This window comes from Salmo salar, chromosome 22, assembly GCF_965601325.2.
Source record: "Salmo salar chromosome 22, fSalSal1, whole genome shotgun sequence".
NCBI lineage: Eukaryota > Metazoa > Chordata > Actinopteri > Salmoniformes > Salmonidae > Salmo > Salmo salar.
In genome coordinates, this window is record NC_138312.1 from 5,813,562 (window position 1) to 5,829,833 (window position 16,272).

Here is a 16,272-nt window from a genome sequence, read left to right on the forward strand (position 1 = left end):
CCTTGCTCGCACACGCTTTTTCAGTTCTGCCCACAACTTTTCTATAGGATTGAGCTCTGGGCTTTGTGATGGCCACTCCAACACCTTGACTTTGTTGTCCTTAAGCCATTTTGCCAACACTTTGAAAGTATGCTTGGGGTCATTGTCCATTAGGAAGACCCATTTGCCTCCAAGCTTTAACTTCCTGACTGTTGTCTTGAGATGTTGCTTCAATATATCCACATAATTTTCCTCCCTCATGATGCCATCTATTTTGTGAAGTGCACCAGTCCCTCCTGCAGTAATGAACCCCCACAACATGATGCTGCCACCCCCGTGCTTCACAGTTGGGATGGTGTTCTTTGGCTTGCAAGCCTCCCCCCTTTTTCCTCCAAACATAACGATGGTCATTATGGCCAAACGGTTCTATTTCAGTTTCATTACACCAGAGGACATTTCTCGAAAAAGTATGATCTTTGTCCCCGTGTGCAGTTGCAAACCGTACTCTGGCTTTTTTATGGCAGTTTTGGAGCAGTGGCTTCTTCCTTGCTGAGCGGCCTTTCAGGTTATGTCGATATAGGACTCGTTTTACTGTGGATATAGATACTTTTGTACCCGTTTCCTCCTGCATCTTCACAAGGTTCTTTGCTGTTGTTCTGGGATTGATTTGCACTACTCGTAACAAAGAACGCGTCTCCTTCCTGAGCGGTATGACGGCTACGTGGTCCCATGGTGTTTATATTTGCGTACTATTGTTTGTACAGATGAACGTGGTACCTTCAGGCATTTAGAAATTGCTCCCAAGGAAGAACCAGACTTGGAGGTCTACAATGTTTTTTCTGACGTCTTGGCTGATTTCTTTTGATTTTCCCATGATGTCAAGTAAAGTTTGAAGGTAGGCCTTGAAATATACTGCTCAAAAAAATAAAGGGAACACTTAAACAACACAATGTAACTCCAAGTCAATCACACTTCTGTGAAATCAAACTGTCCACTTAGGAAGCAACACTGATTGACAATACATTTTACATGCTGTTGTGCAAATGGAATAGACAAAAGGTGGAAATTATAGGCAATAAGCAAGACACCCCCAATAAAGGAGTGGTTCTGCAGGTGGAGACCACAGACCACTTCTCAGTTCCTATGCTTCCTGGCTGATGTTTTGGTCACTTTTGAATGCTGGCGGTGCTTTCACTCTAGTGGTAGCATGAGACGGAGTCTACAACCCACACAAGTGGCTCAGGTAGTGCAGCTCATCAAGGATGGCACATCAATGCGAGCTGTGGCAGGAAGGTTTGCTGTGTCTGTCAGCGTAGTGTCCAGAGCATAGAGGCGCTACCAGGAGACAGGCCAGTACATCAGGAGACGTGGAGGAGGCCGTAGGAGGGCAACAACCCAGCAGCAGGACCGCTACCTCCGCCTTTGTGCAAGGAGGAGCAGGAGAAGCACTGCCAGAACCCTGCAAAATGACCTCCAGCAGGCCACAAATGTGCATGTGTCTGCTCAAACGGTCAGAAAGACTCCATGAGGGTGGTATGAGGGCCCGACGTCCACAGGTGGGGGTTGTGCTTACAGCCCAACACCGTGCAGGACGTTCGGCATTTGCCAGAGAACACCAAGATTGGCAAATTCGCCACTGGAGCCCTGTGCTCTTCACAGATGAAAGCAGGTTCACACTGAGCATGTGACAGACGTGACAGAGTCTGGAGACGCCGTGGAGAACGTTCTGCTGCCTGCAACATCCTCCAGCATGACCGGTTTGGCGGTGGGTCAGTCATGGTGTGGGGTGGCATTTCTTTGAGCACAGCCCTCCATGTGCTCGCCAGGTAGCCTGACTGCCATTAGGTACCGAGATGAGATCCTCAGACCCCTTGTGAGACTATATGCTGGTGCGGTTGGCCCTGGGTTCCTCCTAATGCAAGACAATGCTAGACCTCATGTGTCTGGAGTGTGTCAGCAGTTCCTGCAAGAGAAAAGCATTGATGCTATGGACTGGCCCGCCCGTTCCTCAGACCTGAATCCAATTGAGCACATCTGGGACATCATGTCTCGCTCCATCCACCAACGCCACGTTGCACCACAGACTGTCCAGGAGTTGGCGGATGCTTTAGTCCAGGTCTGGGAGGAGATCCCTCATGAGAACATCCGCCACCTCATCAGGAGCATGCCCAGGCGTTGTAGGGAGGTCATACAGGCACGTGGAGACCACACACACACTACTGAGCCTCATTTTGACTTGTTTTAAGGACATTACATCAAAGTTGGATCAGCCTGTAGTGTGGTTTTCCACTTTAATTTGGAGTGTGACTCCAAATCCAGACCTCCATGGGTTGATAAATTGGATTTCCATTGATTATTTTTGTGATTTTGTTGTCAGCACATTCAACTATGTAAAGAAAAAAGTATTTAATAAGATTATTTCTTTCATTCAGATCTAGGATGTGTTGTTTAAGTGTTCCCTTTATTTTTTTGAGCAGTGTACATCCACAGGTACACCTCCAATTGACTCAAATGATGTCAATTAACCTATCAGAAGCTTCTAAAGCCATGACATCATTTTATGGAATTTTCCAACCTGTTTAAAGGCACAGTCAACTTAGTGTATGTAAACTTCTGACCCACTGGAATTGTGATACAGTGAATTATAAGTGAAATAATTTGTCTGTAAACAATTGTTGGAAAAATTACTTGTGTCATGCACAAAGTAGATGTCCTAAACAACTTGCCAAAACTATAGTTTGTTAACAAGAAATTTGTGGAGTGGTTGAAAAACGAGTTTTAATAACTCCAACCTAAGTGTATGTAAACTTTGACTTCAACTGTAAGTTGAACAGTAGGAAGGTATCGTTCAAGACGAGGGACTGTTGGGTTCTGAGAATATGAAATATACGTATTCGTGTCACTGAGGGAGAGCTTAGGTTTAGAGGGTCTACACTAGAAGTTAATGGTTATCTGTACGAGGAAGGTATATATTGTGTGCAATTAAACTTGGAATGTGCTGAGTGCAGGGAAGCGATCACGTGGCAGGCATTGATAAGGGGAGAGAGCCATGGATTAGTGATGAAGGGGTCGTGGTCAGGTCACGTTAAGGGAGAAAGAAAAGTTTATGGCCGTATCACTTAGTTTCCTGCCTAGCAGTAAAGATACAATGTTTGTTCAGATGGGTAGGAGGAGACTCAGCCTAGGAGAAAGGGTTAAATTTCAATGCTTGTGTCAAAATATTTGTCTAATGCAGGCGTTTTGATCCTTTTGGAAGAATAAACTTGGTTGAGCTTTCATAGTGTCCGTAGAGTTTTTACTTTGAAAATTAGAACCTAACATCAGTAAGGAGCAGTACAGTGACTCGTGCAGCACAACTTACTCATACACCGATCAGCTGTCATTCATGACGCAACACAAGAGGGCATGTTAATCACAGACACTAACAGAAAGTTGAGTAAGAGGAAACGAGGAAGCGGCTCACTGCATGAGTGACACGTATGTCGTGGTGTTATGTTGCTCTTCTTCCTTGAGTCTAATGTAAGTCAGAGAGGGACAGCGGTGCTTCTCAGAACTGAAACAACATGGCATTTCAGCTCCAACTGTCCATAACAAAACACATTCAGGACTCACCCTTCGCCTAGTTTCTCTAGCACATCAAAGACTTCCTCTGGCTGCTTGGTTAAACTGTCTTCACTGAGCTTCTTTAGCTGCCTGTAGGGTGGAGAAAGTTTCAAATTGTTATTAGTCATATGTACAGGATACACACAGTGTTCCAATGAAATGCTTACTTGCAGGTTCCTCCTCGACAAAGCAACAACAACAAATAAAAGATAAAGATACAAAAAGTAAATGGCTCAGTATAAATAGATGAAACATTTTATCATAAGTATAATACAGGAAGGCGCAATTCATTTACATGTGTTTTGGGCGGGGGGGGGGGGGGGGGGTTGGGGGGAAAGCGTTAAAATTTTGCAATCGTAATAAGAGTCCGGTAGCAGCAGCTGTGATGGGTGTGTTGCATGAATGTATGTGTGTGTGTATGTGTATATGTGTGTGTGTATGTGTGGTGTATGTATGTGTGTATGTGTGTGTGTGTGTGTGTATGTGTGTGTGTGTGTGTGTGTGTGTGTGTGTGTGTGTGTGTATGTGTGTGTGTGTGTATGTATGTGTGTATGCGTGTGTGAACGCATGTTAGCTCAGCAAAAAAAATAAACATCCCTTTTCAGGACCCTGTCTTTCAAAGACAATTTGTAAAAATCCAAATAACTTCACAGATCTTCATTGTAAAGGGTTTAAACCCCGTTTCCCATGCTTCTTCAATTAACCATAAAAAATGTATGAACATGCACCTGTGGAATGGTCGTTAAGACACTAACAGCTTACTAACAGGTAGGCAATTAAGTGGACGTGTTACCTGTCCCAGACCTGCTGTTTTCAACTCTCTAGAGACAGCAGGAGCAGTAGACATACTCTGAATGATCGGCTATGAAAAGCCAATTTACATTTACTCCTGAGGTGCTGACCTGTCGCACCCTCAACAACCACTGTGATTATTATTATTTGACCCTGCTGGTCATCTATGAACATTTGAACATCTTGGCCATGTGCTGTTATAATCTCCACCCGGCACAGCCAGAAGAGGATTGGCCACCCCTCATAGCCTGGTTCCTCTCTAGGTGTCTTCCTAGGTTCTGGCATTTCTAGGGGAGTTTTTCCTAGCAACCGTGCTTCTACACCTGCATTGCTTGCTGTTTGGGGTTTTAGGCTGGGTTTCTGTACAGCACTTTGAGATATCAGCTGATGTAAGAAGGGCTTTATAAAAAAAAAAATTGAATTTATCGTCTGTCTCGAATCGAGCATAGAATGTGTTGAGCTCGTCTGGGAGGGAGGCGTCGGTAGGCACCAGACAGCTGGATTTGCCTTTGCCCATGATAATCTGTAGTCCTTGTCGAACATCAACTCAAGTTTGAGTCCGAGGTCTTTTTGCATCCCTAATGGATTTGCGGAGCTCGTTCCTGCTTGCCTTGTACACATCGTGCGCTACTGAGTTAGAGTTCTTTCTGATGACATTGAATGCTACAGTGGGGGCTCTCAGCATGGTATGGATATCTCCGCTCATCCCATAGACATTAAAACTAGTAGATAATGATAGGAATACGTGGATGACGTGAGCGCTGTCTTAAACTCCAGATGGTGCATGAAGCCTTAAGTATTTGAATTTGAAGCACGCCATATTACTGAATGGGGCTGAATGGCACCAACAATTTTTTGCTAAGGATCATGGTGAAAGTGGCCGTAACTAGCAAAAGATCACGGTCGATGCAGTCGTTTTCATTCTGTCAACCTTGTTTTAATGTCTATGAACCAGACGCTAGCCTACTGTTAAGCTTTTGCAGCAGAAGGTTCATTTGAAGCCAGCCTCCAGGTCAACATTGTAATACGACACGGACTAGAAATATTAAGCATGACTATCAGAATTACAACTGACTTACCAGAAAAAAATTAAGATTAGACTCCCTATCCATCTAGTCTAGACATCATATGACCATGATCCTTCCACTTGAAAATAAAAAGTTAATGGGCTACTATCCCAACAACTGATCACAACTCAGGCTAATATATATATAAAAAAATTATTTCATCTCAATTCTGTATTTTTTTAATGATTTTAGTCTATCATTTGTGAAACTGCATCGTCATCATAAATAAATTGAATTCTAAATGTATTAAATTATAATTGCCTACTAAACAGATATTTCAAAACAGTGAGAGCGCACTCCATCGCCATTCTCCGCTCTGTCATCCTCTGTCAGACATTAAAACCGTGTCAGCCCCATAGACATTGGTTCAGCCCCTCAATCTCCACTTGATAGGCTCGTTGACCCAGCACTTGACAGGCTCGTTGATAGCACACCTCACCCCCTTAGGTGCACTTGCAAAGAGCGTGCACGAGGGCGAACCTCCTTGTAGCCTGCCGGCCCGTGATCGGTCTGTGTGACGACAATTGTAGTAGTCAAAATGGATCACTATAATTATACGTCTCGATTTGTATCAAACTTTAAAATAATAACTCACCGTAGGGATTGAACTTGATTATAAACACATTTTAGAGTCCCATTTTTTTTTGGGGGGGGGGGGGGGGGGGGGGGGGGGTGGGTTGGCCATTCTGGCTAACGTAATTTACATAAGCTTTCTAGTACAGACCAGGGCTTTTGGCAACACTAAGTTGCTAACACAGTAGCCGACCAGCAGAGCTCATGGCTTCAAGCTCCAGACCAGACACTGGGGGCCTGGTTCATCCAGGGTATGTCCAGATTCTTATTGTGGGTACAACATCAACACATTTCCTAATGAAGCCTGTGACTGAAGATGTTGATGGATGAGTCCTGAGTGGATGAATATTTGAACATATTCCAATCAGTATTTTCAAAAACAATCCCACAGCACCAAGTCTGCCTCCTCTATCCAGCACCTCGCTATTCTGTGTTGGTTGCTCCCTCGAGTTGCTGCTTGTAGGGCGGGAGTAGGAACACAGACGTGATCTGATTGGCCAAAGTGGGGGATGCTTTGTACGCGTCACAGATGTTTGTATATACTGTACATGATCCAGCACGATGCTACCTCTTGTGGGCCAGGATACATGTTGGTAATATTTTTGGAAAAATGTGCTTTAAACGTGCTTGGTTAAAGTCATCCACGACAATAGACTGCTCCCGGGTGAGAGGATTCTTGCTGGCTAACGATCTTGTTCAGTTTGTTGAGTGCCGCCTTGGTGTTTGCTTTTGCTGACAAGAGCTTGAGATATTTTCAACTTTGGTACAGCAGGAATTGTGCACAATTATTAGGCAAGTTGTATGTTTGAGGATTAATTTTATTATTGAACAACTACAGCGCTCTCGGTCAATCCAAAATGTTAATAAACCTCAAACCTGAATATTTAAGAAAGTAAAAGGTGAGGTTTTGGCTTTCTTTGGAGAATATGTGTGCAGAATTATTGGGCAACTAAATGAAAAGTTCCATCTCACTTGTTTATTTTCATCTGTTAAAGTGAGAATAATAAACAAACAACTCAAAATGTATAAATAAACATTCTGACATTTAAAAAAAAAAAAAATCTGTGACCAATATAGCCACCCTTCTTTTCAATAACAGTCATAAGGCCTTCCCTGTGGCTCAGTTGGTAGAGCATGGTGTTTGCAACACCAGCATGGTGTGTGCAACGCCAGGGTTGTGGGTTTGATTCCCACGGGGGCAGTACAAAAAAATAAAAATAAAAATACATGAAATGAAATAGATAAGAGCGTCTGCTAAATGACTAAAATGTAAATGATAAGCCTTCCATCCATGGAGTCTGTCAGTTTCTTGATCTGTTGACAATCAACTTTTTGTGCAGCAGCAACCACTGGTCAGAGAGGTGTACTGTTTTCCTTCACCGTAAATCGTCCGTTTAAGAAGGGACCACAAGTTCTCAATAGGGTTTAGGTCAGGTGAGGAAGGGGGCCATGTCATTATTCTTTCATCTTTAAGGCCTTTACTGGCTAGCCACGCAGTGGAGTACTTCGATGCATGCAATGGAGCATTGTCCTGCATAAAAATCATGGTCTTCTTGAAAGATGCAGACTTTTTCCTGTACCACTGCTTGAAGAAAGCGTCTTCTAAAAACTGGCAGTAGGTTTGGGAGTTTAGTATGAGTCCATCTTCAACCCGAAAAGGTCCAACTAGCTCATCTTTAATAATACCACCCCATACCAGTACCCCACCTCCACCTTGCTGGCGTCTGAGTCGAAGTGGCGCTCTGTGCCCGTTACTGATCCAGCCACGGGCCCATCCATCTGGTCCGTCAAGAGTCACTCTCATCTCATCAGTCCATAAAACCATTGAAAAATCTGTCTTCAGATATTTCTTGGCCCACTCTTGACGTTTCAACTTATGTGTCTTGTTCAGTGGTGGTCGGGTTTCAGCCGTCCTTACCTTGGCCATGTCTCTGAGCACTGAACACCTTGTACTTCTGGGCACTCCAGGTAGGTTGCAGTTCTGGAATATGACAGCACTGGAGGATAATTGGTTCCTGGTAGCTTCACGTTTGATTCTTCTCAAATCTTTGGCAGTTAATTTGCATCTTTTTTCTCAACACAGTTCTTGCGACCCTGTTGACTATTTGCAACAAAACATTTGATGGTTCTGTGATCACGCCCCAATAACTTAGCAATTTCAAGAGTGCTGCATTCCTCTGAAATACGTTTTACAATTTTTGACTTTTCAGAGTCAGTTAAAGCTCTTTTTTGGCCCATTTTGCCTGAGCAAAAGAAGCTGCCTAATAATTATACACACCTTGATATAGGGTGTTGATCTCCTTAGGCCACACCCTCCCTCATTACACAAATACACATCACCTGATATGCTTAAATCCAATAAGCATTCCAGTTTATACAGCTTGGAGTTGGGAAATATGCATAATAATGATGATATGGTCAAAATACTGACTTGCCTAATAATTGTGCACACAGTGTACTTCTACCTCCCAGTCTTACCAGAAGCCACCGTTTGATCCATACGTCAAATGAAAAAGCAGTCTGGTAGAATAGCAGAGTCGAGCATTTCGTCCGTAAGATCTGTCTCTGTAAAACAAAGACACAGCATTCCCTGATGTCCCTCTGTGATTGAAGACTTTCTCAGAGTTCAAAGTTTATTTTCCAGTGATTTGACATTAGACATCAGGATACTAGGAAGAGGAGACAATCCTTACAGCCTAGCTTGGAGTCCCCCTTCCCTTCCTCTTTGTCACCTACGTTGCCTTCTGTCTTCTTGTTCAGCAGTAACAGGTACGCCTGCTGTGCGGAGAACAAAGGAGCGAATGTAGTATTCCTGATCTGGGAGGCTGAGAAATACAGTTGAAGTCAGAAGTTTACAATGTTCGTGATGGCTGTTTAACAGTCTGATGGCCTTGAGATAGAAGCTGTTTTTCAGGACCTCGGTCCCATCTTTTGATGCACCTGTACTGACCTCGCCTTCTGGATGGTAGCGGGGTGAACAAGCAGTGGCTCGGGTGGTTGTCCTTGTTGATCTTTTTAGCCTTCTTGTGACATTGGATGCTGTAGGTGTCCTGGAGGGCAGGTAGTTTGCCCCCGGTGATGCGCTGTGCAGACTGCACCACCCTCTGGAGAGCCTTGCAGTTGCCGTACCAGGAGGTGATACAGCCTGACAGGATGCTCTCAATTGTGATTCTAACATGTACTGACTCAGGGGCGTGAATACTTATATACATTTTTTTATTTAGCTAGGCAAGTCAGTTAAGAACACATTTTTATTTACAATGACGGCCTACCCCGGCCAAACCCGGACGACACTGGGCCAATTGTGTGCAGCCCTATCCCAATCACGACCGGATGTGATACAGCATGGATTCGAACCAGGAACTGTAACCTCTTGCACTGAGATGCAGTGCCTTGGACTGCTGCGCCACTCAGGAGCCCCATATATAAATTACATTTATGCATTTAATTTTCAGTCAATTTGCTAACATTTGTTTTCACTTTGTCATTATGGGGTATTGTGTGTAGATGGGTGAGAGAGAAATCGATTTAATCCATTTTTAATTCAGGCTGTAACGCAAATTTATTTTGGAATAAGTCAAGGGGTATGAATCATTTCTGAAGGCACTGTATATCGTCAGTTATGTGTCCAATAATGTTGGCCTATGTGGTTGTGTCCCTTGTCACTCCTGCTACATTACAGCAGTGATCCACTAAATGGATAGCCAAGCTAGCTTCACCCTCTTGTCGGTACTAGCAAGCACGCTAGGTAGTGCTAGGTATCAACAGTCAATCTAGTAGGTGCTGGAAACTATAGTGAGCTTCCATTGGTCAATAGCAACGCGATGTAGCGGAGAACAACTTTAGTCCACTCTTTCGCCCATGCTTGCATCGACCAATGGTCTTCCGCCCACGTCCCTTCTTTTAATTGAAAATGAATCGGGTTCCGTTGTTTCATAGCCCCCAGCGTGTTAAATCAAACCAAATGCTAGATGTATTTCTGCTGTTAGGTTAGTCGCTTGTCAACATGGTATAACTATTAGCTAACTTATGTACAGTAGCTAGTTAACATTTTCAGTTAACAGTAGGCATCAGGGAAGAGTAACTGTTGACCCAGTGTCCCCCAGTCCTGTCTTACCATCTCCAACCATAGGTGCGGAATGATAGGAGTTGGCAAGACAACACAAACAGATCTGGAGCCAGGCAATGTTGTGCCATTTCAAACTATCTTCCTACAAATATATCTATGTGGTGCAATAACAGGTATGTTACACTAGCAATAACAGCTAGCTAGCACGCATGTAGACAGTTGATTACGTTGGAGCTTGGTAGTTTCTCTCCGCTGTATGATGCTAGCTAAGTTACCCTTAGCTAGCTACCCTTAGCTAGCTTATATTAACCCCAACACGATCAGGCTAATATTCAAACTGGAGAAACAAACTTCTGCAGCCAATTTAACTAGGATGTACTGATTCATTACCTGCGTGGGTGTATCCTCATTTGTACTTTGTCTTTGTTCTCCATTGTTTTCTTCAAGATTGTTCACTTCTGTAAAGGTAGCCAGCGGTTCTTGCTGCGATGATACGCTTTTCTGAATGTTTTAGTTGTCTCTCAACTTCTCATTCGTGTTTCATTGTGTAAAGCCAAGTTTCCAAAATCTGAAATTGTCCTTAAACTACTGGAATCTCATTCGTTGCTCCATCCTCCTCTGACTAGGCTGCTTTTGACTTTTTTGACAATTTGTAGCCAAGTGTCTTGACATTCAGTTCAAACCAGGAAGAGCGTTTTGAGACTGGGCGCGGAATGAGGGGGGCCAAAGAGAATAGCCTACCACAGCATGAGTCATAATACCCATAAAACCTACCGTTCAAACACAGAAATGGTTACAATCGTTTTTCCACCATTCGTTTTATCCCGGCATTGTGGATTTTAGAAACACTTCAAATAAGTGTTTCGCGTAGGCTTACCATGACGTGACGTTTTTATAACCGTGTAAATGTCTATCGGAAAAGGTGACTTTTTTTATAATATATTCGCCTGTATTTAGCCCCCCAAAATGAAACGCTAATTAGCTGCTAATGTGGCTATCACACAGAACTACAAATGCCTGTCTCAAGCTTCATGTCACTCATCAGGGCCATGATAATCTGGACGTGTCTGCCGAATATAGGCAACAAATAAGAATCTCTGGATTAACTATCTAATGTTAGCTAAATTGGCTAAAGTTCTTTAAATTGACAATTACGTGAATTAAATGTCTTATATAGCTAGCTAACATTAGCTTTCTATTTGTCTCGCCATTTAAATGAATAAGAAATTAATAAAAACAAGTAACGTTTTATTTGGCTTTTATAAACCACCAGTCTTACTTGCTAGGTAACTAGGGCTACGTGTTCTTGATGGCTAGGTGTATTTTAGTCTGGCTTTTTAGATTTCAGGGATTGATTTTTATTGATTTTGTTTAACCTTTTATTTAACTAGGCAAGTCAGTTAAGAACAAATTCTTAGGCCTAACCTGGACGACGCTGGGCCAAAAGTGCGCCGCCCTAAATTACAGCCGGTTGTGATACAGCCTGGAATCGAACCAGGGTCAGTAGTGACGCCTCTAGCACTGAGATGCAGCGCCTTAGACAGCTGCACCACTCAAGAACCCTATCTTGAGTCTACATTGTGCTTACTTTACTGCAGGAAAACAATTGATATGTTTGCTGTTTCCCTCTGGACAGCAGATCATTAGCCTTCCCTTCTAACTATACTATGTAACCTGATTTAGTCCTACATGGTATGGTGGGTTGTAAATTGGTATTCACACTTGCTTTTGAGGTAGAATTACTGTCATGTTATTGATGCCTAATTGTAAACCTTATTTGCACCTTTTCTATTCCAGAACCAATTGGTGTGCCTGAGTCTTATCACCGTTCAACTAGGTTAGCTGTTTCAACCTGGAACATTATTCTCCTGCTTTGGTCAGTTGTCATTGCAGGAAGTCCTGAAGAGCAGGAGTGTGTGTTAAATGTTTTGTTCCAGCCCAGCTCTAACACCTGACTTAAATAATCAACCTGCCGAATTACGACAATAGGCTATGATTTTTATTAAGGACAAGCTTATACACACTCATCCCAAGGGTCCCAGTATATATACACACTCAAGTCTCCAATGGTCCCAGTACTGGTTGATGTGCAGGCCTAGGTGACCACACACAAACGGATCTACAGCTGTGGTAAGATTTTTCTATCATTCACACACTGTAGACAGTGTGAAACACCATGTCAACAATGCTTAAGTTGTATTGTCTATGGCTCAATTTGTGGAAATGATCACTCATCGTCTTTAATGTTGTGATTCACAGACACGTGACGACCTCGATTTGAACACCGCAACTGAGATGGAATGACGTTGATGGACACACACTGAGACCACGAGTATGACTGGACATGGGACGGATTTTTGTGAAGACCTAAAAGGGGTGCAAAAGCACACCAACTTATTTTTATTCCATGGCCAACCATCTCAGGCTGAAAGCCTCAGCCTAATGGGTTTACAACTGACAATTTCTCATTAGATATTGCCTCTTACACAGATCACAGGTTAGGGTATATATTCCATGTCAGACTTTTCAAGGCCACCCTGAAGATTGCCAGGGAAAGCTGTTTCTTGTACATACATTAAAATTGTAAAATGCAAAAACCTTTTAGTAATATTTGTATTCTTGAGAGAATAACATAAAATCCCACTTTTGTATGTCCAATAGGTTATGAAAAGTATCAACAATTTAACATGACCTTATGGTGACATTTAATGAAGTGAGATGATTGGATTATTATTTACATTCAAGTTCTCTTTGTACACATACAATGGCTTGAAAAATCAACCCCAATATGAATGAAGAAAAGATCCATGGAAGGGTGAACCAAAGGGGGTTGGTTGTATCTACACAGTAAAAAACATACATTTGGCTTTCTATTCGTGCATATATATTCTGTGCTCATAAACTGAGCTCATATCTCCCATGGTCTTAATAACTTAAATAGATAAAGTTTTGACCAGTTCAAATCCAGGCTGAAACTCCCCCGAAAAGAGTCTTTATCAACAGGATCATATTGCCCTATCAGATTAGAATGTTGTTTAAACAAGAGTAAAACTAGGTTAAATGAGACCTATTCTTAGTTTGAGGAACAGCACTTCATGTAAGTCCATCTTTCGTGAAGTATTAGCTGCACTATCTGCTGTACGGAAACTATTCCACAATGGGTGGGACCACATTCACTGAACAAAAATATAAACACAACGTGTGTTGGTCCCATGTTTCATGAGCTGAAATAAGAGATCCCAGAAATTGTCCATGCGCACAAAGCTTATTTCTCTCAAATGTTGTGCACAGATTTGTTTACATCCCTGTTAGTGAGCATTTCTCCTTTGCCAAGATTACCTGACTGATTTCCTCATATGAACTGTAACTCAGTAAAATCTTTGAAATTGTTCCATTTATATTTTTGTTCAGTATAGTTCTGCAGTAGACTTGTCATGCTATAAAAACACATGTTGCCAGTCAACATGCATGAGGACCTGTCTGCTTGTCATCTGATCATGCAGGTAACATCAGTGGCTCAGTCCTATGTTGTGAACAGGAAAGGATAATAACCATTTTAAAAATCCTGTACAGAAACACAGAGATGGAAAAAAAAAAAGCAGAAAAATCATGTACAGAAACACAGAGATGGAAAAAAAAAAAGCAGAGGTACATTTTTTAAAAGCATGAGTAAAAACACTTTCCAAGCTCTGTCCCACTCCCAAAATAATATCACTCCGGAAGACAGTGGGTACGTACAATAGCTCTCCTTTTATTTCCTCTCTTCTCCCCTCCTCAGCTCAGGTCAAATGACCTTCTCCAATGGCATGATTGAGTCCCTCTCCCCTCCTCCCCACCCTGGTTTCTTAACATGCCTGCCCCATGTGGTGGGGGCGCTGGAACAACAGCTCGTGTTCTGGGCCAGACTGGGGCGTTTCTCTGGACTCCACAGGTATATCATGGGAAAGTCATTGGTTGGCAACAATCTCGGTGACCGGGGGATCATTGAGTGGCTGCTGCCAACATCCTGACTCAACTCTAGCCACTTTAATAATGGAAAAATTGATGTATTAAATGTATCACTAGCCACTTTAAACAATGCCACTTTATATAATGTTTACATACCCTACATTTCTCATATGTATATACTGTACGCTATACCATCTACTGCATCTTGCCATCTTGATGTAATTAAATGTATCACTAGCCACTTTAAACAATGCCACTTTAAATAATGTTTTCATACCCTACATTACTCATCTCATATGGTGTGGAGGCTGTGCTTTGGCAAAGTGGGTGGGGTTATATCCTACCTGTTTGGCCCTGTCCGGGGGTTTCATCGGATGGGGCCACAGTGTCTCCTGACCCCTCCTGTCTCAGCCCCAGTATTTATGCTGCAGTAGTTTGTGTCGGGGGGGCTAGAGTCAGTCTGTCACATCTGGAGTATTTCTCTTGTCTTTTCCGGTGTCCTGTGTGAATTTAAATATGCTCTAATTCTCTCTTTTTCTTTCTTTCTCTCTCTCGGAGGACCTGAGCCCTAGGACCATGCCTCAGGACTACCTGGCTTGATGACTCCTTGCTGTCCCCAGTTCACCTGGCCGTGCTGCTGCTCCAGTTCCAACTTTTCTGCCTGCAGCTATGGAACCCTGACCTGTTCACCGGACGTGCTACCTGTCCCAGACCTGTTGTCCCAGACCTGCTGGAACCCTGACCTATTCACCGGACGTGCTACCTGTCCCAGACCTGCTGTTTTCAACTCTCTAGAGACAGCAGGAGCGGTAGAGATACTCTCAAAGATCGGCTATGAAAAAGCCATCTGACACTTACTCTTGTGTTATTGACTTGTTGCACCCTCGACAACTACTATGATTATTCTTATTTGACAATGCTGGTCATTTATGAACATTTGAACATCTAGGCCATGTGCTGTTATAATCTCCACCCGGCACAGCCAGAAGAGGACTGGCCACCCCTCATAGCCTGGTTCCTCTCTAGGTTTCTTCCTATGGTTTTGGCCTTTCTAGGGAGTTTTTCCTACCCACCGTGCTTCTACACCTGCATTGCTTGCTGTTTGGGGTTTTAGGCTGGGTTTCTGTACAGCACTTTGTGATATCAGCTGATGTAAGAAGAGCTATATAAATACATTTGATTTGATTTGATGTATATACTGTACTCTATACCATCTACTGCTCTTGCTTATGCTGTTCGGCCATCACTCATTCATATATTTTTATGTACATATTCGTATTCATTCCTTTACACTTGTGTGTATAAGGTAGTTGTGAAATTGTTAGGTTTGATTACTTGTTAGATATTACTGCATGGTCGGAACTAGAAGCACAAGCATTTCGCTACACTCGCATTAACATCTGCTAACCATGTGTATGTGAAAAATAAAATTTGATTTGGATCAGATGCAGCTGGTTGGAGGTTAGCGGTGGGTACAGTTGGTCAGGGGGTCTTGTTCTGATCCGCACTCTAGGAGCAGCCCCCCTCAACTGGAGGCAAACAGAGATAGGGATCAAGTCTCTTTACTAAAACTTTACTAGTTTTAGTGAGTGAGAACTATCACAGTATTAGTTATTCTACTACAATAACACCCGGTGTCTACTACATGAGCCAGACAGGGTGGTCTGACTGAGAGCCTCGTGACTGGTCCCCAGCTGGAGAAGCTTCGTGATGGACCACCGCTGTGGCATAAATACTTGGTGTAGGACCACATTACCATCAGAGATTTACACATTTATAAATTATTCATTAACCATTACCAATTATAAACCCCTTGTAAATAGACCCTTATTGTAACATGCCATTTTGCACAAAAAAGCTATCAAAATATTACAGTTATAATAGTTGATAGCAGGAGAGTGCAGTAAGAGAAGTAACGCTGCGTGGGTAAAATCACAGCGGAAGCCAAGTCAGGGGAAGAAATCCATATTACAACCTGTGTGTTGTGTTAATAGTGTTGTTTGCTCTATTACTTGTTAGGCCTATATATCACGGTTGCAAGGCATATTAACTAAGGCCGAGACAAGAAAGACTGGCAGAATAAATTCAACCACACCTTTGTTTCATCACAAAAGTCCACAAAGCATATTGTATGTAACAAACAGTTAGACAACATTTCCGGACCAATAAACAACTACTGATTTAGAACCACAGAGAGTTTCCGCAAGTCGCAAAGACAGTACCATTTCAACTTTAACATTT

General features: G+C 42.7%; 1 protein-coding gene and 1 long non-coding RNA gene across 2 annotated transcripts in view; one reads left to right on the plus strand and one right to left on the minus strand.

Annotated features, from left to right (window-relative positions):
• stk4 (Serine/threonine-protein kinase 4) overlaps nt 1-10,736 on the minus strand; it is a 74,764-nt gene extending 64,028 nt beyond the window's left edge. The window contains 2 exon segments of the mRNA NM_001173614.1: nt 3,592-3,672; nt 10,474-10,736. Coding sequence (NP_001167085.1) covers nt 3,592-3,672; nt 10,474-10,517 — 125 coding nt within the window. The 5' untranslated portion in view covers nt 10,518-10,736.
• A 103-nt stretch (nt 10,737-10,839) lies between these two features.
• On the plus strand, nt 10,840-15,477 carry LOC106582655 (uncharacterized). Its single transcript, XR_001323365.3, has 3 exons — nt 10,840-11,005; nt 11,881-12,213; nt 12,343-15,477. It is a non-coding gene; the product is annotated as an uncharacterized LOC106582655 (long non-coding RNA).
• Nucleotides 15,478-16,272: the final 795 nt, after the last annotated feature.